This window comes from Crocodylus siamensis, chromosome 11 (genome assembly GCF_052110815.1).
Source record: "Crocodylus siamensis isolate JL-2025a chromosome 11, ASM5211081v1, whole genome shotgun sequence".
In the NCBI taxonomy this organism is placed as follows: Eukaryota; Metazoa; Chordata; order Crocodylia; family Crocodylidae; genus Crocodylus; species Crocodylus siamensis.
Genome location: NC_143405.1, coordinates 46,065,651 through 46,086,707, shown reverse-complemented (window position 1 = coordinate 46,086,707; position 21,057 = coordinate 46,065,651). Strand labels below are relative to the sequence as shown.

The following is a 21,057-nucleotide window of genomic DNA, read 5'->3' as shown; positions in this document are numbered from 1 at the left end:
AATGTATTATAGTGAGGTTGTATTATATTTCAAGTTTGAACATGTATGTTTTGTACATGAAATTTTGCTCAAGTACAGGTAGAATCCAGACAGAAAACTTATCCCAAAAAGCAACTTGTAGGTCAAAGGTGATTGTTTATTATGTTCTTTCTTGACATATTTCGAAATTCGGAAAATGCTTTTGTATGTAGGTTGGTAAATATTCTGATTTTTATTTTTCTTAACATTGGAAATTCAGGTAGTGTGCACCAAAAAAAAAATTCTATTTATTGGGGACCTTAGTAATGGACAGGGCCCTGGATTTTAGACTGTTCAAAACTCTAATTTGTTTTGGTTTCTTTGGATTCCCTCAAATTAATTTGCAGGCTAATTAACATTCTGGTGGAAGAGATCTCTGTTAACAAGTCCCTTAAATTAAGGTGCAAGGACTTACAATACTCTTGTGCTGAAACTCATTGCAAGGTCTGCAGACAAAACCAGGGGCAACCAGAAGTGCTGTTTTTGCTAAGGTTAAAGCAAAGGAAAGAAATTCCTAAAACATGAAATCACAATCCTATCATAAAGTGTTATGGTTAAGGTACCAGACTTGTACTCCAGAAATTTGTTGCAGACTTCTGGGGTGACTCTGAACAAGTCCCCAGTGGCCATCCTTCTTATTTTTAAAAATACCTTATTTTGAGAATAGGCTTATGGATTTCAGTGTAGCTATTAAAAACAAAAGATAAAATTTAATACGCAAGAGGGCTAGAATATATCACTAAATTCTTTAGTTCTTCATCTGTAAACAATGATAATAGACAAAAAAAGTACCTTGCCTGTTTGAACCAGGGAGTCTGTGCATGTGTAATATTTTAGCCCTAATCTTGACTGAGGCTTTTAAGAGGTTTTCTAATACAAGAAAATAATGACTAGTTTTTTAAAACTTCATTGCAAGGATGTGCATCTAACTGTGCATATAGCTGTTCTATTGTTTGCTTTAATGAATTGATTTTGTCTTTTACTTGTATTAGCATGTTCAAACCATACATTCTTGGCTAGCAGGAGGGGCCACAGCTACAACCCTGGACACTGAACTTGCTGATCATGTAATAGCTTGGGCCTCATCTACACTGAAAAAAGCAATCCAGGACAATTTGGAAGGTCCAAAAGAATATTTTGAAAGTTATGGTAAGTGAGATGAGTGCATTTTGTGATGAAATGTATTACTTGAAATGAAGCTTATGGAAAGTTTAGCTTACTTTGTGTTAAGTTTAATGCACTTCTAATAAGATTATTGCATTATAGTTGAAAGGTATGGCTGGCTTGTAGACGGAACTGCACAAGTGCAAATAGATACCTTTGAAGCAGAGAAGCACAGTTTTGATGAATATACTATTGTAAGTTTCAATACTACATTTATACTTAGTCTTTATTTGCTATAGTTAAATAAAAAGGAAGGAAATTAGGCATACTGCCATTAGTACAAAAAACATTTTAAGTACCCAGAATCCACAACAACTTGATTCCTCCCATGCCTCCCAAATGCATGTGATAATCAGAATCCAGTATTTAATTATATTTAAAGCTTATTTTTATAATGTATTGATCTTACAGATCCAAATTTTTTAAATAATAAGTCTGCAAAGTAAAATGTGCAATGTTATTTTGAAGTTCATAGACAGATTCCTCAGTCTTGCTAAGGAAATTATGAGTTTACCCCAACTGGCTCATTTTCCTATGATGCGCTTGGACTGTGATGATTTGAAGCAGGGTTTGGCTGATAAAGCAAAAAGCTTTGCAAGCATGCTGCTGGAAAGGATAGTTGCTAATCACAGAGAGGAAAATGAAAAGTGAGTAGACCTTTTGCTTATAAAGGAAAACGATTCACATTATACTTATTTGCATACATGCATTATGTAAATATACAGCATGTCATTCCATTATTTAACCACAGTTTTGGTTAATTGAAAATCCCCAAGGGAACTGCACTGAATGGTGTCCTCCAGACCTAAAACCAGGAACAGCACAATTGTGCAACCAAACATAGCTAGTGCTGGGGAAATTGGATGGTAAGAGTTCCCTCTTGCTATATTCGTAGTTTCTGCAGTCTAAATTGCAGTAATGCTGCCAGAATTGGACTGAGAAGAGAACTGCTTGATTCTTTTAAACTCTGCATATATAATAGATAATATGAACTGCAGGAAAGAGTTAAATAAAATTTATGATAGCACAGTAAAATTCTAAGATTCCTGTCAAGGCTAATGATGCCAGAATGTTATTTTGCCAGAATAGCAAAATTTGATTTTAATAAGATTAAATAAGTATTATGACGATAAGTATTTTAAGGGCTAATGGACGACTAAAAATAAAAAGAGCAGCACCTAGAGTACATCCACATTCACTGTTTAATTGGAATCATAAAGTTATATCAGGGCCAATTGTACCTGTGGCAGGACACCTTTGGTGCCTGCCACTTTAAGAGCTTGCGCAAGCTGTGGAGCAGCTAGCAGGTGTGATGTGGCCTAACAAGGTGGTCGCGTGACCATGAGAGGGCTCCTGGATTGGAGGATGGGGCTGAGCAACCTCAGTATAAACCTAGGCCTGCAGAGCTGAGCAGGCAGTTGCTGCAGGGAGCCAGCGGGATTCCATCACCAGCCAGACCTACTGCTCCCAGAACATCTGGAGGTTCAGGGTAGGACTTATGGGAATGGAGGTTTCTGGTTTTGGAGAATGACCTAAAGCTACACCCGGCTGGGGGAGGATGGTTTGGTAGTCCTGCCTGTAGTGGGATAGTCCCCAGGAAAAGCCACACTGGTGTCTCCCTAGTGAAAGGTGAGTAGGGGGTTGAGGCTATATGGCACCCCAATGACCTGGTGCGTTACCCTGTAGAGGAGGCAGGCAAGGGGTCCAAGTATGTCATCAGACCTGAGACCCAAGGGGCGGAAGGCCTGAGAGCCCTGGTGATGGGGTGGTGTAGTAGGCCCAGTGAGGGGGCGGAGTACGGGCCCCAGTGAGAGGGTGTGTAACAGTGATTGATTGGACTGCATAGAGTCGGGTCCATATAGGGAGCCTAAAGGACTGTGTGTGGGCTGTGTAGAGTAAGGCCTGAAGGACTGTGCATAGTCTGGCCTAAGTAGAGAGTGAGATGTGTTAGGAGGGGCCCGAGAAGGTGGACCTGTATGGACGTGTAAGGACAAACGGCTCAGTACTACACTAAATAACCTAATTGCCCCATGCTGGGGCCAGGACCAGGCCAGTCGAAGGGCCAGAGTGCCCACCAGGAGGTATGGCTAGAGGCTAGGAGTCCTGACTGGCCTAGAGGTGAGGCAAGGGCCAGTGGGCCCAAATGTCCCAGAGGGGGCCACAGCCACAAGGGAAAAGAGTTTAGGGAGTTTTGCTGCCCAGAATGAGGGCAGAGTAGACTACCTGAGGAGGAGGGATCCAGGTGGGGTCTGAAAGCCAGGTGGGCATAGAATGAGGTCTATTGTGGGGCCAGAGCCACAAAATGATGCCATCTGCGAGGCCTGGAATATGGTATAAGAGGAGATTTGGAGCCGTGTATTATGCCCTTGGCATCAGGCAGTAAATGGGCGGTCTCTGAACTTAGGAACAACTACTAATTAAGTTGCATCAAAGATGTGGCAGGTGGGCAGACTGGCCTAGACAGGTGGGTGGGCCAAAGATTAGACTGGCTGCAAGATGGCCCCCTGTTATAGTCCCATTATTTTTAGAAAAGTAATTTGAACTGTAATTCCAAGAATCTTTAGCAGCTGACAGAATGTATATTACGGAGGTTATATCTGCACTAGAAAGCAAGCTAAACAACATTGTAAAACTTTGACATTTATTAAATAAGAATGTTTTTACAGGATATGCCAGGAATTTGAAACAATTAAAGATCATGCATTAAAAATTCCTGAGACAACAGAAGAAATGATGGAAACAATAACTTATGTAGAAAAAGCAAAAACCACAGGTATTCAAGAGCTGATTGTAAGGATCAAGGTAAATGACTGTATTCCCTTACACTTAAATCGTTCACCAAACATACAGTTCTGTAGTGTTTATTTAGGGCTGGAGTAAGAATTTTTCCTGATTAGGCCACAGGTATCAGTGGAACTGTTCTACATTGCTACTTCAGGACATTAATTAGCACAGCTCTCAGAGCATGTCTATAAAAGTGCCTGGAGCATCTGTCATGTATCAGCATCCCCATGCTGAAAATGGCGGTGGGGGCACTTTAACTAAAGATCGTCGTACCAGCTTTAGCTAAAGTGCCCCACCACCATTTTTCAGCATGGGGACACTGATGCATGTAACACTGGAGTCTGCTGGAGCGTGGTAATAACCACACTCTAGCAGACTCAATTAATCAAGCCTGCTCCAATGTGCTGTAATTACAGAGTATTGGAGCAGCCTCCCTGCATGTGTATAGGAGCTCCCAGACATGAGGCTGGCAGATCTGTTGCCAGTGACCTGTCTCTGGATCTCTGTTACATATTGGCACTTAAGCAAGCCTGTGTGCACCCTCTGTATGGACTCCTGTCCATTTTATTTTTCTACTTCCCTGTGTTCTGCAAGTCTGTGAGATGGTTTGGGCAGGATGTTCCCTTATTATAGCTCACCTTAGATGGACTAGAACTTAAGCTTTTATCACGAGCTTTTCACAAGTGGTCTTACAAGTTTTTGTAAGACCACTAAGTTTTAGAGGCTTTCCCTAACCTAGGTTACTTCAGTGACTTGGAAGGCCAAACTCAGGAAATAAATTTGAGTCTTTTTGCAAAAAAAAAAGCCTGACACCCAACCATTAAATGGTATTCACTAGCTTAATGAACACCCAAGGAAACAAATGGGTATTTCTTGATTCATGTAAATAATGCATTTTTTTTTGACAGTTGCAACTATCCCGTGACATTAGATTTTTTTTGTAAATGTCAGAGACCAGTCACTTATGCATAAGGGATTAACGAGAAGTTATTTTCATTTAGCACTAGGACTTTGACTCTGCATACATGAAAAACAGAGTAGCAAAATTACAGTCTAAATTATATGTGACATACCCAGCCATAAAATCTCAGAGGACCAAGAGATCTTTGTATCCATGTGATGCACAGAATTGTTCCAGGATAAATAGCTGTCATGAACAATTGGCAAGAAGAACTCCTCACACCAAGTTAAAGGTGATGGGAAAAGTAGATAAAAAAGTTTGCATATTCAGGGAGGCATAGACTTTGGTTTGCTTTTCTAATAGATTTCCAGTTTGTCTGAAAGACAACTGCACAGTGATATATGCAATGAAAATTTAGATATTTTTGGTCTCCTGAAGAAGTGGAGATCAAGAAGCCTAATCCCCAGCAGCTGATCATTGTGATATCTTTCCTCTGAAACTTCTAAGTGGGAATCTTCAGCATGTTCTAATTCCCTTTCAGAGCAAAGAGAGGACAATTTCATGACAATTTGTAGTCTTAAACCCAATAGTCAGTCGGAGTTTTGCTACTGTCTTCAGTGGGGCCAAGATTTTACACTTCTATCAACATGATGAAGAATGGATTTAAGTTCTGGAAAACTTCCGAGCAATTTATACTGTTCTTTTATTTTAAGTAATTTATTCTCTCCTATACCTTAGTAAATGTATGAAATATAACCTTCCATGGAATCTCTTTTACAGGAATGCCATCAGCGAATGAATTACCTTTTAGATGTTTTTATCTTTACTCCTCAAGATCTGATGCTGAATGCAACAGTCCTTCTGTGGCCTCAGACGATTAATCCAATTTTTGATGAAAATGATGATGTAAAGATATTTTCTTTGTATATTATGTATTGTAATTTGTTGTGTGTAATACAGCATTTCAACAGCTCCTTTTCATCATTGCTAACAATTGTCCAAGTCAGTCATATAAAATAACGGTAATTAAAAGGTGATCCATAGTACCAGATTTACATATCTGTATGCAAATCTATACCTACTGGTGTACTTGCAGAGAATATAATAATTATATATTTACTAAGTACTGGTAGTTTAAAAATATAGAAAATTGGCATTTGAATTTTAAACCTTTGGAAAGTCAGTTATGTTTGGTTTGTGTCCAGTACCTGATCATTCAGAGTAGTGTTAGATTATCTTAGCCATGCTGGAAATATCACAAAAAAACCCTTGCCTCTTGGATATCTCTTAATTCAGAGGAAGGTGGAATTTCACTACAGTGCACTTAGTCAATTGAATAGTACTGTACATATTAAGTAAGATTCCTTCCTTCAAGAAATCTGCCTTGAAGCATGAGAGTTGAGTAATGTCATTTTAATTTGCACAAATATAAATGTTTTTAGTGGTCAGAAGATGATCCAGATTCTAGAAGCGCATTCTTCATCCCCATGTCTGGGCAATTTATTCAGGCCCTTTTAGGAATTCAGTCATTAGTTAGCGAAAATGTATATGAAGAAGTTATTTTTGTTTCTAAATTTACTCCTAATTCTTTCACATGATGCTTTGTTCTCTAATTAAAATAATTAGGAATTCCAATTATTTGATAAAAGTTTGCTAATGAAACACATGCCAATGTTGAAATTTTCCATGTATTATTCTAGTCTATAGTAAATAGTTTACCTTATTATTTTTCTGCTTCCTCTTCACTGGGTGTTGTGTTAGTACTAAGAAGGAGGCCTAATGGTGGAAAGCAGGTCTCTGAAAATGAAAATTTACCCAGCCTGCAGGATGGTTAGGCATGCCAATGTTTATTTTATTAAACAACAAATATTTTTAGGGGAATTTCAGATCTCTAGCAAATATCATTTGAATTCTGTTTCTACAAATATGCAGAGAGCTTGTGATGTCTATTTAAAACTGTTGCAGAGCACTTAGGTGCCCTGCGCCTGAGAACAGGGATGGCTCAGGAGGGGCCCCTAGCGGTGAGAAGGGGGAGGCACAGCTGCCAGTCACCAGGGCAGCACAGGTGCTGGTTGCTGGGGCAACCGGCGAAACCCCCTGACAGGAAGGGCCAGGGCTTAGCCCTTCTTAAACCCAGGCTGGAGGGTAGGGTGGAAGTTCCTCCTTTGGCAGCCAAGGAGTGAGGAGCTCAGCCAGTGCGGAGAGAAGGCCAGGGTTTGGCTGCATGAGTATCCGGAGGTTCCTGCCATGAGCTGGAGTATTTTGTGTGGTAGGGGTTCTGACTGGACGGTTTTAGCTTTATGTTATAGTCTGGGGGCTTTGTGTTTTGTGTTTACTGCTTAACCGGAGGACCGGGTGAGGCTATTAGGGGTCGGAGGAGGCCTCACAGGGACTCCCCAGTGTCATGGGGGTTCCTGGCGCTGGAGAAGGTGCAGTGTTTTGCAAGGTACATTGGCCTAGCCCTGAGAGAGCGAGAGAGAGGGGACAGAGGAGGCCCGAGAGTGCAGAGGGGTGGTGAGGAGGCCCGAGAGTGCAGAGGGGCGACGAGGAGCCCCGAGGGCAAAAGGAGGGCCAAGACATAACAGGTCCAGAGTCAGATTACACCAGCACCATCTGCGAGGCTTGGGCTGTGGTGTAGGGGAGGAAAAGGAGCCTCAGATAGCGCCCCCTGTCATCGGGCGTGCATAAATGGGCAGCCTCCCACTAATTACAGCAATCTATTAAGTAGATAAGATCAAGGCATGGCAGACGAGTAAGCAGGCAGTTGTCCCATTACAGGAGGGCAGAGCCATACCCAGAGAGGCTCCAATAGTGGCACTCCTGTCAAAAAACTATCTTTGAAAGGTAAATGTAGTGTGTGCCTGGTTCCAAGATGCTCTCTTTTAGGTACCTGCTTCCATGTGATACACGAACAACCAGACTATCTTTTGCATTTCCAAACCTACTACATTTTGTCAGAGTTGAAATTTGACAGCATGGAACTAAGTTTGCACAGAAGCAGTTCAACAGCTGTACAAGAGGTTTTGATATGAAAAGAAATGCAGACATCAAGCTGAGTGAAGGTGTTTTGTCTATGCAGAGTCACATTCAGTCTTTGGACTCTTTCTGTTTCAATCATTGTTTGCCCCCTGTACCCACATCCCACAGTATCTAGGTTTCTTAGGGGCTTCACATATTTCCACTAGTTTAAAGAACCATTTTCTACCAGGGCTTTTCATGTTTACAGTTTTTTATGGCCCTTCCATTTGAAATCCATGTCACCTATATTTTTTTTATCATCTCTTTGTCAAAATAGCATTCTTCATAGCTATCACCTTGGCAGAGAGTGAGAGAGAAAGTAAGCTTCAAATCTTGATGGATGGCCCTTCATGTTTCATCTGGAAAGAATTATTCAGGCCACATCCAAAATGTTTAGTAAAAGTGGTTTGGGTCTTTTCTTGTAAACTAGTTTTGTACAATTAGCAGTGTATTTTTCTAATCTTGTGCTGCTGCTGAGAGAAAGTGCAGACAGTGGACATTTATTTTTCCAGCAAAGATGTCTTGATTTCTTAAATGTGAACAGCAGCTCAGTGAAATTTGCTTTATATCTGCTAATCACTACTCCATTGTCTCAGCCTCTGATTTAGATGCCCAGATGACAGCACTGTTCTGTATTTTTTTATATGACTTCTCTTAACCACTTCTTTGAGGCTTATATATATGAGTTACTCAGGGATAAAGAGGTCACTTGTCATATTGGAAGTGGAGTTCTTCAAGATGCTTTTGTACTCACAGATTCTTATCTGTTCCCCACTGATATATTAGTGATGAAACTGAGTAGCAGCTGGGTATTTTCCATCTTTTGTATTAGTGCTGTTGGGGGTACTTGGACAACCCTGACAGACACCACTGGCTAAAAGATTCTGGGCTCACATGCACAGGAAAAACATACTTATAGTGTGATCCTTGCAGACAACAGCATCTCAACTCCAATTACTTTAAGTTAAGTAACTGTTCACTACCATGTATCTTTCCTCTTTCTGGTCTTGTAGCACTAACTTATGAAGCATTGATGCTTAGTGTTGATCATTGAAATGCTTGTTGAGAATTTTTTTGTCTTTAAACACAAAAATGATCTGCTTTTGTAGCTTATTGAACAATCTAAACGTAAAGGTGAAAGTGAACTACTGGCCAAACGTGAGAGGCTTATGTTGGAAGTAGAAAAACAGACACGCATTATGGAAGAATTTGCAGAATATGCTGAATTGGATCGCATGCAACAGGTTTGATAAATAAAGTATAAAAGAAGTTCAGATAGATATGTTTAACAGAAGGATCATGGAGGCAATTAAAAATGTAGCAAATACTCTTGATAACAAACACAAAAGTTAATCTTTAAAGTTACATTTTTAAATCGCTTACTACCTGCCATATTTATATAACTCGTTAGTCAGTCAGGTACTCAGTAACTACCATAGTGACACTAATATTATGGTTGGATGGAAAGTTTACATTCATGACTTTGTTCCAGTGAGCCAATCAAGTAATCTCAGTGTAACAGGGCACTAAGGTGCCTGCTACTGGGAGAGCCGGAGGAATGGCTCAGGTGCTGGTTGCTAGGGGCAACTGGAGGGAGTTAAGGACACACACCTGTCTGGTCAGCTGAACGAAAGGGGCAGGGCCTGGCTCTGATATAAATTGCAGGCCAAAGGCCAGGGTTTGGGGGGCTGATGGCCAAGGAGGAAGGAGCTCAGCTCTGAATGTGTGAAAAGGAAAAGGGCTGGATGTGCGATAGATGGAACACCCGTGGTGTGGTTCGGAGGACATTTTAGCCATGAGACATAGATTTGTGTTATAGCCCAGGGGTTTGTGTTTGGTTGTTGTTAGCCTCAGGAGAGGCTATAAGGGGATGGAGGAGGCCTCATAGGGGAGCCACATCAGAGTGGGGACCCCAGCTTCAGAGAGGGGGGCAGCACTGCTGAGGAGCCCCAGAGAGTGGGCAGGAGAGACAGATGAACAGGAGGCGGGGGTGTACCTGAACAACCATACCAAACACCGGTCCAGCATACAGCAGGAACCGTAGCCAAGAGGATGAAGGGCAGCCTCCCTATGGTCAAGTTATAAGATCAAAGACGTGGTGGGCGAGATTCTGAGGGTGCTTGGAGCATGCTTGACACAGTACAGAGAGGGGACCTAGGGGCAGCATGGTGACCCTGGGACACCATCCTTCTACACTCAGAATGGTCTGGTATTAAAGATATGGAAAGTGAGGCTGCCTATACACGTGCTCATTGGCATTCTACTGAGAATGCATTGGAGCAGACTCAATTAATCTAGCCATTTTTAAACGTGGGGGCCTAATACATGTGACAGTGAAGTGTTTTAATTAGAATGGCTGCCCAGGAACTGCTCTAATTAAAATGCCTTCTCCCCTTCCCCCATCTCCAAGCACATATATAGGCAGCCTGAAACCTTTTGAGTTGGGTCCAAGCAAGACATGTTAGGTGAAATACCAAATCTAGTGAAGTCATTAGGAGGTTTTTCCAATGACTTTTGGAGCCAAAATTTAATTAGTTGGTTTGGTACAGCCAGTTCTGGGAAACAATCATCAAGTCTGGTTTGCTGAAGTTTTTAGTTTAATAATTTTAATAGGAATTTGAGATTTACATTAACCTCAAAGCTCCACTGTATGCTAACAGTGAGCTAAATGCTGAAACTGACTCCCCAAACCCATTTTCTTAACCAGTAAAACACACCCTTCTATGTGCTTTTGATTTAATAAGGTGCTTAAAATAGAAGGTGCCTAATTTCTTGATTGAGTGATTTTGTACATTAAAACAATTCACTCAAAAGCAAGAAGTGGTTACTTAAAATCAGAAATCCCAGTTGCCGAGACTGTGTATCAACTGGTAAAAAGTTATTGTCTTCTTTATGGTACAGCATGACTTTAAACATCAAATCATTTGGATTTTTTTCTGATGTTAGACTTGATTAAAATAAAATTTAATGTTAATGTTGTCAATTAACATTAAATTTTAATATTCTCAATATTAATCTATTTTTTTCAGTATAGGGAATCTCATAGTATATCTGTTTGAGGGGAAAATTATTACCTTTGTCAAAGAACAAGAAGCTAACTTTGTCTTGTACTTTAGTAGCATTTAAATATACCTATCAAAGCATGAACAGAATTTCTCAAAAGTTTTTACAATTATTTAATTTCAGTATGTGACTGACATGAGGGCATTACAGAAACGCATACAAGAAGCTGATGAAGCAGTTGCTTTTATTAATAAGGAAGAGAGACTTTTCAAGTGGGAGCTGACTGAGTATCCAGTCCTTGAGAACTTAAAAGTTAACACTGAGCCATATCAGAAACTGTTTGGTCTTATACTGAAATGGCAGCGAACAGAAAAACGGTAATTATACACTGGATAGTCCCAATGAGAGAGAGGCTGAAATAGGCTGCTTTTATTTGTCTGAGCAAGATGCATGAGCTCTTTTGAAGCTTGGGGTCTCCATATGAATATTTTTTTTTTTTGCCTGGGTATCCAAGTATAGGCAAGCATAGTTTATATTGTTATTATATTAGTTTATTATTTTGTAATCCAGTAAGAAAGCAACTCCTTTTGTATATGATGATTGTACACGTGTGTTGGCACTGGTCAAACATAAAAGGAGATGGAGGTCGTGCAAGTAGTTTCTGAAAACTGCAACAAGCAGGTTCACATTTAGAGGAGACCAAAGTTACTTTACATGTTAGAGGAAGAGTTTTCTAATTCCCAACCTTTTTAGACTCAAGGCACCCCTTGGAAAATACTGTCTCTTAGCTTTCACTCTGTTTTGACTATAGAAAAATAATAGAGCAACTCTTCCATTGCAAAGAACTCAAAGACCACAACTGGACAGAATGTTTTTGACACTATGGATTCCTGTTGGAAATCTCTGGGTTATTCTTGTGAAACATGTACGTGATTGCACACTTCATCATGCTTATACTGCACAGCACCCTGGTTGAGAATCACCATTGCAGTGATCACATCACCACCACCATCACCATTACCATTGCAGTGATCATATGCTGTGGAGGTTACAAGACCTGATTTTAGCTTAAGAATGTGAATGCTGTGCTAGCTACTTTTCAGTGGTTTTCACAGAATAACAGAACTGAGAGAGACATGAGCTCATGAGCTGCATACCCACTCCTTTTTTTTGTGCATGTTTTCTCTTTACAATGAAATAGTTATGTAAACGTCTAAAATGTCTTATAAATCCATACAGGATATGCTTTTCATCCTGCTTCATATATAAGGGAAGTGTTGGAGTCATGACTCACAATGCCTTATCACTCAGCCTTGTGGGTCTTGGACATGGCACACAGCATACAGCCCATTCTGGCCATGGCCTCACCTCTCTTCTTGTGGCATGTACAAAACCTGTTTGGCGTAGTCTGTGCAGGTGCAGGGACTGGAGCTGGCACTTGAAGCAAACAGTGCAGGGGGCCAGTCTGGGGTGTATGCTGAATATGTGTTGGATCTGGGGCTGGTCATGATCCTGACCTCATGTGCCCAAGCCAGCACAGAGGGCCGTTTTAGTGCAGGAAACCATGCAGCTTGCACCCTAAATGGGCACTCATACCAGGCTGGTCCTGCATGCTGGATCCAGGATCAGTCCAGAACGGAGTCATAAACTCGCCCCATGTGCCAGAACTCACATGCCAGGCTGGTCCCACCCATTGTGTGCCTCATAGGGCTGAGGACGGTGCTGGCATCTGCTATATGCAGAGCTGGAGGTGGGGTGGGTTCTGCAAGAAGTACATGGGGCTAGTCCAGGGACACCGCTACAACCTGCAGGCTGACTTCTGCCCATGGGCTGATCAGTGAGCTCAATCTGACCCACAGACCAGCCCCATGCCCCTCATCTGACCCACAGGGCTGGATGGCTTTGACACTCGTGATATATAAGATGCATTCAAGCTTTGTTCTTTTTCCTCAGATGGATGGATGGTGCTTTCTTAGATCTAAATGGAGAAATCATGGAGTCTGAGATAGATGAGGTTTTTCAGGAGCTTTACAAAATGTCCAGGGTCTTTCAACAAAAACAGAAGAAAGCAGAGCAAGAAAAGAGGAAGACAACGCAGCGCAGAACCTTAGTAGAAGAGAAGATAGAAGAAGAAAAAAAGGCAAATCCAACTATTACAATGTGTTCTGCTGTACTGGAGCAGATCAAAGACTTTAAGGTAAAAAGAGAGCAGATACAGTAATATTTAGCAGCTGGGGCAAATCATGAGCACAGCACTCAACTCCATGAGAAACTATAGTTTACAAAATATCTATTATTTGGTTACAGTAGGAACTTGTTCATTCATACAAATTACTGGGGAAACCCCTTGAAAATGACTGCGCTTTGTGGAATGTTGAGTGATATATAGGGGCCAGATTGGGTCAAACCATGAATTATTACATCGGGCAAGAGAGGAACAGAAGATCTCTTTCTTCCTCATTACCCTAATGGAACCAGGAAGGGTCAGGCCTAAAGTATAGGAAGTGACAAACTGCAACCCATTTGGATCCATTCATCAGAGTAATCTGCATTGCCTAGAAGGGCTTGCTGAACTTGCTGGTTTTTAAGGCTCAAACTCAAAATAATAACAGTGAACTGCTGCAACAGGATTTTTCCTAAGATCTTCTACGAAGTGCTCATGGCTGCCTTGGCTTGGCTTCTTGAAATAACAGATAAATATTTAGAGTAGGGCTGGCAAACAATTAAAAAAATTAATTGCAATTAATCGTGAGATTTAAAAAAAAGGTTGCAATTAATTGCAATTGTAATTTCCTGGTTAAGCAATAGTCAACACCCTCCCACACCCAACAGCTGGGAACCGGTGTGCCCTTCAGCTCCTCCCCGCCACTACCCATAGTGCGCAACACCAGCCCTGAACCCAGCCTTCCCCATGCCTGTTCCAGACTCACCCTGCCTGGAGCAGACCAGCCAGAACCTGTGTTAACAGCCCTGCCACATGCCTGCTCCAGACTCACCTGCCCACGCTGAGCAGTGGCAGTGGCCACCCAGCCACTCCCCCTCACTACTGCTGGGCCCTTCTTGCTGCAGCCATCTGGAGCCTGCACCTGTGCTGCCCTGCAGCTCCTCTGCACTGGCACTGCTGTCCTGCTGGATGGCCTAAAGGTAGTGGTGATGGCAGCAGAGAGGAGCCACAGGGAACTCGAGTGCCACCTCTGAGTGACCGCAGCAAGAAGGGCCCAGGAGTGGTGAGGGGAAGGGGTTGTTTTTTTCCCCCATGCTGAGTAGCAGCTTCTGCCCAGCCGCTGATGCTTCTGCTGCTGCTTGGTGTGGGTGGGTGCTGCTGGAGCAGGTGCAAGGCAGACCAGTGTTGGGTTCCATGTGCATGGGTTCTGGCTAGTCTGGAGCTGGTCCACTTTGCTGGTAAAAATGATGTGCATGATTAAAGAAAATAATGTGTTAATTTGTTTTGTGTTAATCACATAAGTCAGGGGATTCTTGGGAGGGCCCTAGGGGTACATGTGGGTGGGCGGGGACAGAGCACCTCCGCCTCCCAGGAGCAGGGCTGGGGGGCAGATGAGGGCAGCGGCTCCCCTCTGTGGATCACACAAGTGCTGCCCAGCTGGCTGGACATGGGGGGGCAGCGTAAGCTCGCACACGATGGCCACTGCCACTTCCCACTACTCCGTGCTGCCACTGCTCTGCATCCAGCTGTGTGCCACCCCCCTCTCCCCTCCCCACTCCACATCTGGCCACCAGGGGTACACTTACTAAAAAAGGTTGAAAACCTCTGGCATAAGTTAACTACAGTTGACAGCCCTAATTTAGAGTGTATTCTTTTTACTCTCCTGCCAAGGTCTACATTCATGATTTTGTAATTGTTCTGCAACAATCAATATATAATCTTGGCAATAATTGAAGGAGGGCAGTGAATGGAGCCATCTGCATTGTTTGGGTAACCAGTTGCCTTGTGTAACCAATTGTTGCAGGAAGGTATCTGAATTTGGGCATATAAAAAACCTCTCACTTTCTAGAGTGTTTATCAGCAACTTTCTCACCCCCAGTTCACCATCAGTACATGTTCATTGGTGGTAAAGCTTTATTAGACAAGGTTTAGACTGAAATGAAAAGTGTCTGAGAGATTTAACTTGGGTACCAGGAACAGCTGCATCTTCCAAGGGTATTGGAATGTGGACTTATGTACTGAAAATAATAGTAGACCTAGATATTATGGACAGTCACTTAATATTCAGTCTCTCTGGAAATAGTAGTAGAAATGTTGAGCACCAGCAAGTGTTGAAGGTGACTTCTTATGTAGATGCAAAAAGGGAGGATGAGCAAGTCATAATATAGGCAAGTCATAATTCACATCATTTGCAAAATGCTTGTTTACGTAGATGGAAGTCTGCTTTATAATCACCTTTTTTCCCCCCCCACAACTAGGAATATATCCCTACAGTGACTATCCTTTGTAACCCTGGCATAAGGACTCGCCACTGGCAGCGGATGTCAGGTATAATAGGATATGATTTAACTCCAGACTCTGGAACTACCCTGAGAAAAGTTTTAAAGCAGAACCTTGGCCCTTACCTGGAACAATTTGAAACCATAAGTATAGGTGCAAGTAAGGTGAGCAAAGTGATTTGGTTGTAAAACCTCTTAAGAAAGAAATGAAGAATAAAGTATGTTTCTATACTATTTTTATGGCTTACAAAAACTACCATTTCTGTTTTCTTGGTATTATGTGACTCTTGATTAGAACTACTTAATGTCAGTGTGAGCCACTGGATGGAGTATTGAACATAATTCTGAGCTTGTGCACATTTGTGGCTTGTTTGGCATCATTAATGGTACCTGGTTTTTACATCTCAGAAAATTTAAGAGTAAGAAAAATAGTAACATAAGGCAATGATTTGATGGTAGAACAAAATGAAAATTTACCTAATAATTATTTAAGTATGTATACTTATATATTGAATGCATCAAATGAGAAAACAGTGACTACAAGACCTTCCTTCCTTCTCCTTGCTAGGAATTTTCCTTAGAGAAGGCAATGCATACTATGATGGAAATCTGGGATTCAGTTTCCTTCAATACAAGTGTTTATCGGGAGACTGGAGTTCGTATTCTGTCTTCAGTAGATGAAATTCAGACTATTCTAGATGATCAGATTGTAAAAACGCAAACAATGAGAGGATCACCTTTTATTAAACCATTTGAAAAAGAAATCAAGGTATGATAAACCACCTTTTAAAACTGACATTTTTATTCAATGGACAACTATTATAAAGTACAAGACTGTATTGTCTCGTTGTGGTATTTTTCATTAGAAAAATCTAATATTTCAAAAATTACTCCTGAGGATAATTTTAAATATACCCAAAGTCTTTTAATTTTTTTTAATGTTGAAATGCTGAAATTTCGTTCTCTTCCTATGCCAAGTCTGAATTCAGTAGAGAGAACATGAAGCCATGCACGTTATAAACCATGTTATAAGAATCTCTACACCTATTTTAATGTATTGCTGTTATGTTTTCATTTTCTTCAGTATTGAGAGCAGATCCAAATAAACTTTGTAAGTATCTGAAACAGTCAGTGATTATATAAGGTAAAAAGCAAAAAAGGCCTTGATAGTCAGGGCTTGAACCCAGCCCCTCATCTGAGATGAGTGGTCACCTGCTGGACTACCGTGTCACTCTAGTTTGCTTGCTCTTCTTTTGGCCCCATCAGTGTCTTGTACTTTGACTTCACAGTAGCCCAGTGTCAATGGGAGGTTAGGAGGGAGATCACACCTATCTTTGCCTGTAGTCTGGTGATTAGGATAGCATTAAGTTCTCGCAAGATATAGGTTTGTGTTCCCTCAGGATGAGGAGGTCCTAGAAGCCTTGGGCATCATTTCAGCTCCATCCCCACTGGACAGGTTAACAGTGAATAAGGGATGCTTTTTGGAGCAAGATATTAAAGTTTTTGTGGTGCCTAAATGGAGAAATCTATATGGTCATATATATCGTATCGTATCCCCTTAAGGGCTGGAAAAAAAATCCGTAGGCTGCTGCAGAAAAACTGTAGTCACCCTGCAAATGCCATTCTGTGATCTAAAGGCTAGGATAGTCTTTGTGGTTACTGCATCTCCCCAACTTTAAATTCAGTCTTTCAGTGTAAACCTGCTGTGTCTGTCACTGCATCTGTATCTCATTAACTCATGAGTGAGTTCACTGAATGCAGCTGGTCTACACCTTTTACACAAATCCTTCAAATCTTGCCCCATCTCTAAAGTGAAACTGCTTTAGTGGTGTGAGCAACAGTATCTTTGGATAGCAGAGAGCATGATCTGTTTCTAATGGCACCTAAATAAGAGATTATTGAAAAATGCTATTACTAAAGTAAGGCCAGGCCCTATGGGGAGACTGAGGGACCTAGCTCTCTTCAGCCTTTGCAAGAGAAGACTGAGAGGTGATCTTGTGGCTGCCTATAAATTAATCGGCGGAGGGCAGCAGGGAATAGGAGGTGCTCTATTAACTAGGGCACCCCCTGGAGTAACTAGGAACAATGGCCACAAATTGATGGAGAGCAGATTTAGGTTAGACATTAAAACAAACTTCTTCACAGTAAGGGTTACCAGAATCTGGAATGGGCTCTCCCCTACCCTGGGGGTCTTCAAGAGGAAACAGGACAAGCACCTGGTTGAGGTAGTCTGGCCCCAGCACTCTCTTTCCTGTCCAGGACAGCAGGTCAGACTCAATAACCTACTGAGGTCCCTTCAGACCCAAACATCTATGAATCTATAATCTGATAGTGCCTTTAAGTGAGCAATCTGCCCTGCAATCTGCAAATTAGTCCCCTGGTAGATTAGAGTTTGTAAACTCGATCAGCATTATATATCCAGGGAAGAACTTTAATTTTCCTGTGGTCTTCTTGTCTGTTTCTGTTGTCATCTTGGAAGGGTGTTATGCTGTCTATAAAGTTTGTTTTCTTTATGTTCATATACTCTCTTTAAACATATGTAATATGACTGTAGTGCAGTAAAAATTTTAATACATTTGTAAAGGAATGGGAAGATCGTCTGATTCGAGTTCAGGAGATTATCGATGAATGGCTGAAAGTGCAAGCTCAATGGCTTTACTTGGAACCCATTTTTTCTTCAGAAGACATCATGCAACAGATGCCAGAGGAGGGACGTCTCTTCCAGACTGTAGACAGATATTGGAGAGACATTATGAAATACTGTACCAAAGACCCTAAAGTAAGGCATGGCATACTCCAGATAATTAAGAAGACATATTTTCCCCATTCATTTCTGTCAGTAATTTAGTAACCAAATATATTTAATGAACTTTCATCCCACTCACACCAAGTGTAAAAGCACTCATCATAAATTTATCAGTTTTATAGCCTTTACTATATGCTGTACCTTGACTGTGACTTTTGATGTGAATTCACAAGTAATTACATATCTTTTATTACAGGTTCTTTCTGCCACTTCATTGACAGGTTTATTAGAGAAGCTTCAGAACTGTAATGAGCTTCTGGACAAAATCATGAAAGGACTTAATGCTTACCTTGAGAAAAAGCGTCTCTTCTTTCCTCGGTATACTGCTTGTTCATTGTATACTGCTTGTTCATTGTTCAATGCTTGTTCTACTGTATAAAAAGCTTGAAATATATAATAACTTAATACTTCTGTTCTTTGTGTGAATCTTTTTTTAGATTTTTCTTCTTGTCCAATGATGAAATGTTGGAGATTTTGTCAGAAACTAAAGATCCTCTGAGAGTTCAGCCTCACTTGAAAAAATGTTTTGAGGGCATTGCTAAGCTGCATTTCCTTCCTAATCTGGATATTAAGGCAATGTTCAGCTCTGAAGGGGAGCGAGTTGAACTGATTTCAACCATTTCTACTTCTGAAGCTCGAGGTGCAGTGGAGAAGTGGCTGGTCCAAGTTGAAGATATTATGCTAAAGAGTATACATGATGTTATAACTAATGCAAGAGAGGTGTGTTTTCTAATACAGACTTGGGCTCCATCCTGCAAATGTTTGCTTCTACCCAGAGTCCCTCCTTTACTCTTAGGGCCCACTCCTGCAGGCTTTTTATACCAGAAATCCTCCTGACTTAAATTAAATTTAAGTATATGAAGGTTTCTTAGATCAAGTTCAATTTAGTAATCTGAGACTTGTAGTTATACAACTGTGAGGTCAGTGGGAGTTTTGTTTAAATAAGGACTGAATTATGTTGTGTTTTCTTTTGTGTAAAATAAGCCTGACAGCAATAGGAAACTTCTTAAGATTCCCTGTTTTAGTTTTTCACTCTTTTCTTAGCTAATTAAAAATTAAAAGTAATCAAAATGCTTGTTGCAAGTTTGACTTCACCTAAAAGAGAACTACAATTGTCAAATTAGCATGGTAGGCAGATTTTCATAATTAACATGAACATTTCAAACAATTTTTGCTCTTTAAACACAAAGAAGGAAGAAACCATAAAGAAGAAAGGCAATTTAAAATGCATATTTTGTGGTGGCTTTGAAACCCCCCCCCCAAATAGTGGGCATTCCAAAGCCTATTATTGCATTATATTATATGATTACCTTGATGACTGTAATGCAAAGGCATAGTTAACAAGACACATCCAGTTATTTACTTGTGACACTGTTAAGTAATGCATTTAACTTTTTTAGGCATATCCAGAGACTGAGAGGAAAAAATGGGTTCTGGAGTGGCCCGGACAAGTAGTTCTGTGTGTATCTCAAATGTTCTGGACAAGCGAGGTACATGAAGCCATTTGCAGTGGGCCAGAGGTAATAATAATCTCACTTGTTTTGCTTTTTGCTTATTTTGTATTTCACTTCTATTATTTTGTTCAACTAAGGCATTCATCTTCCTCTCCCAAGATAAGTTTGGATAAAACAACTGATAAGAAACATTAAAACATAAATGTGTAAATTACCTTTGGGTGTTTCAAATGTTAACTAATGATTAAAATCCAAAGATCGGAAAGTATCTGAGTCTTCATTTTCCTAGAGGATACTCAAACAAGTGATGCACAGAGAATGGGGATAGTGAATACTGCCTACAAATTTTACATTTTTTTCCCTACATTTAAAGTCCCATAGAAGTCAGTAGAAATTTCCTGGATCTAATACTGGGCTTTCAGTTTTTTTTAAACAATGTTGGCTCGCATGCAACTCTTTTGCTACCTTTGAGTTTTCTGTTAGAAAAGCCAAACTATTTGTGCAGTCCTCTTTCTAACTTAACCCCCTGCCCTCCCCCAAAAAACCCAAACAAACAAAAACAATGGTACTACCACTGAGGTGTGAAAGGATTAAAAAAATAAAAACACCATGCAGACTGGAACTTTTAAAAATGTGGCTGTGCTAAATTCACACACATGTACATATTTACAACCATTCATTTATATGAACAATTTATTATTACAGTTGAGCAAATTTTCCAAAAACTAATTAAACATTATTACCTATTGGTTTAAATTAATTCAGAAAGGTAATGAAATAAAGACCCCTGAATTAATTTTTGCATTAGGTAATCCGGGTTTTTTAAAGATGGATTCAGACTGCGTTTCCAATAAGAATAATGGATTATTGTCTTAATATAGGCCTATTTTTGACTAAGTGTTCTATCTATAACAGTTTTTTAAAGATTGCAACATATAAATGTTAGCAATACTTAAATTAAAAAAAAAAAAAGCAAACTGAAACTAACATTTGAAAAAAATATACACTGCGTCCGGTCCTATATTTCTTAATGCCAAGTTCCATTTTATGTGTGTGTAGTTTAGAGTTTTCCAAACTACAGTTTAAAAACCACTGATTGTCCATAGAGAGCTACTTACAGAGTAGACAGGTCACATGGTGGATAGGCCCTTCTATTTGTTTACAACAGTTACAATAAAAGAAAGCTATGTACCTTCTGCTTCAGTGTGCTTTGGATCAGTCCTTAAAAGAGCCCACAGGCATCTGCATGCTTTCCTTCATGTCACTATCTAATGTCTGCACAGAGACATTCAGGGAAGTTAAGATACATTAAATAAAGTAATGTGTATAAATTAAAAGATATCTAAATTTCTGTGTGGTCCTGAATGTGACTATATACATGATGGTTTATGTGCCTTAATCTGTGCCCAGTGACTTAATGTTTTCAGGTCATTTACCTTGGCTTTCTTGAATGTTCCTGTGTAGAC

General features: G+C 40.5%; 1 protein-coding gene across 1 annotated transcript in view; it reads left to right on the top strand.

The window, feature by feature from the left end:
• DNAH12 (dynein axonemal heavy chain 12) overlaps positions 1-21,057 on the top strand; it is a 162,828-nt gene that overhangs the window by 33,670 nt on the left and 108,101 nt on the right. Inside the window, exons 10-23 of the mRNA XM_090022245.1 lie at positions 1,011-1,167; positions 1,285-1,376; positions 1,651-1,829; positions 3,849-3,984; positions 5,648-5,773; positions 8,995-9,129; positions 11,072-11,265; positions 12,842-13,085; positions 15,311-15,496; positions 15,900-16,100; positions 17,916-18,110; positions 18,334-18,455; positions 18,575-18,857; positions 19,538-19,657. Coding sequence (XP_089878371.1) covers positions 1,011-1,167; positions 1,285-1,376; positions 1,651-1,829; positions 3,849-3,984; positions 5,648-5,773; positions 8,995-9,129; positions 11,072-11,265; positions 12,842-13,085; positions 15,311-15,496; positions 15,900-16,100; positions 17,916-18,110; positions 18,334-18,455; positions 18,575-18,857; positions 19,538-19,657 — 2,370 coding nt within the window. The remainder of the gene's footprint in view (positions 1-1,010; positions 1,168-1,284; positions 1,377-1,650; positions 1,830-3,848; positions 3,985-5,647; positions 5,774-8,994; positions 9,130-11,071; positions 11,266-12,841; positions 13,086-15,310; positions 15,497-15,899; positions 16,101-17,915; positions 18,111-18,333; positions 18,456-18,574; positions 18,858-19,537; positions 19,658-21,057) is intronic.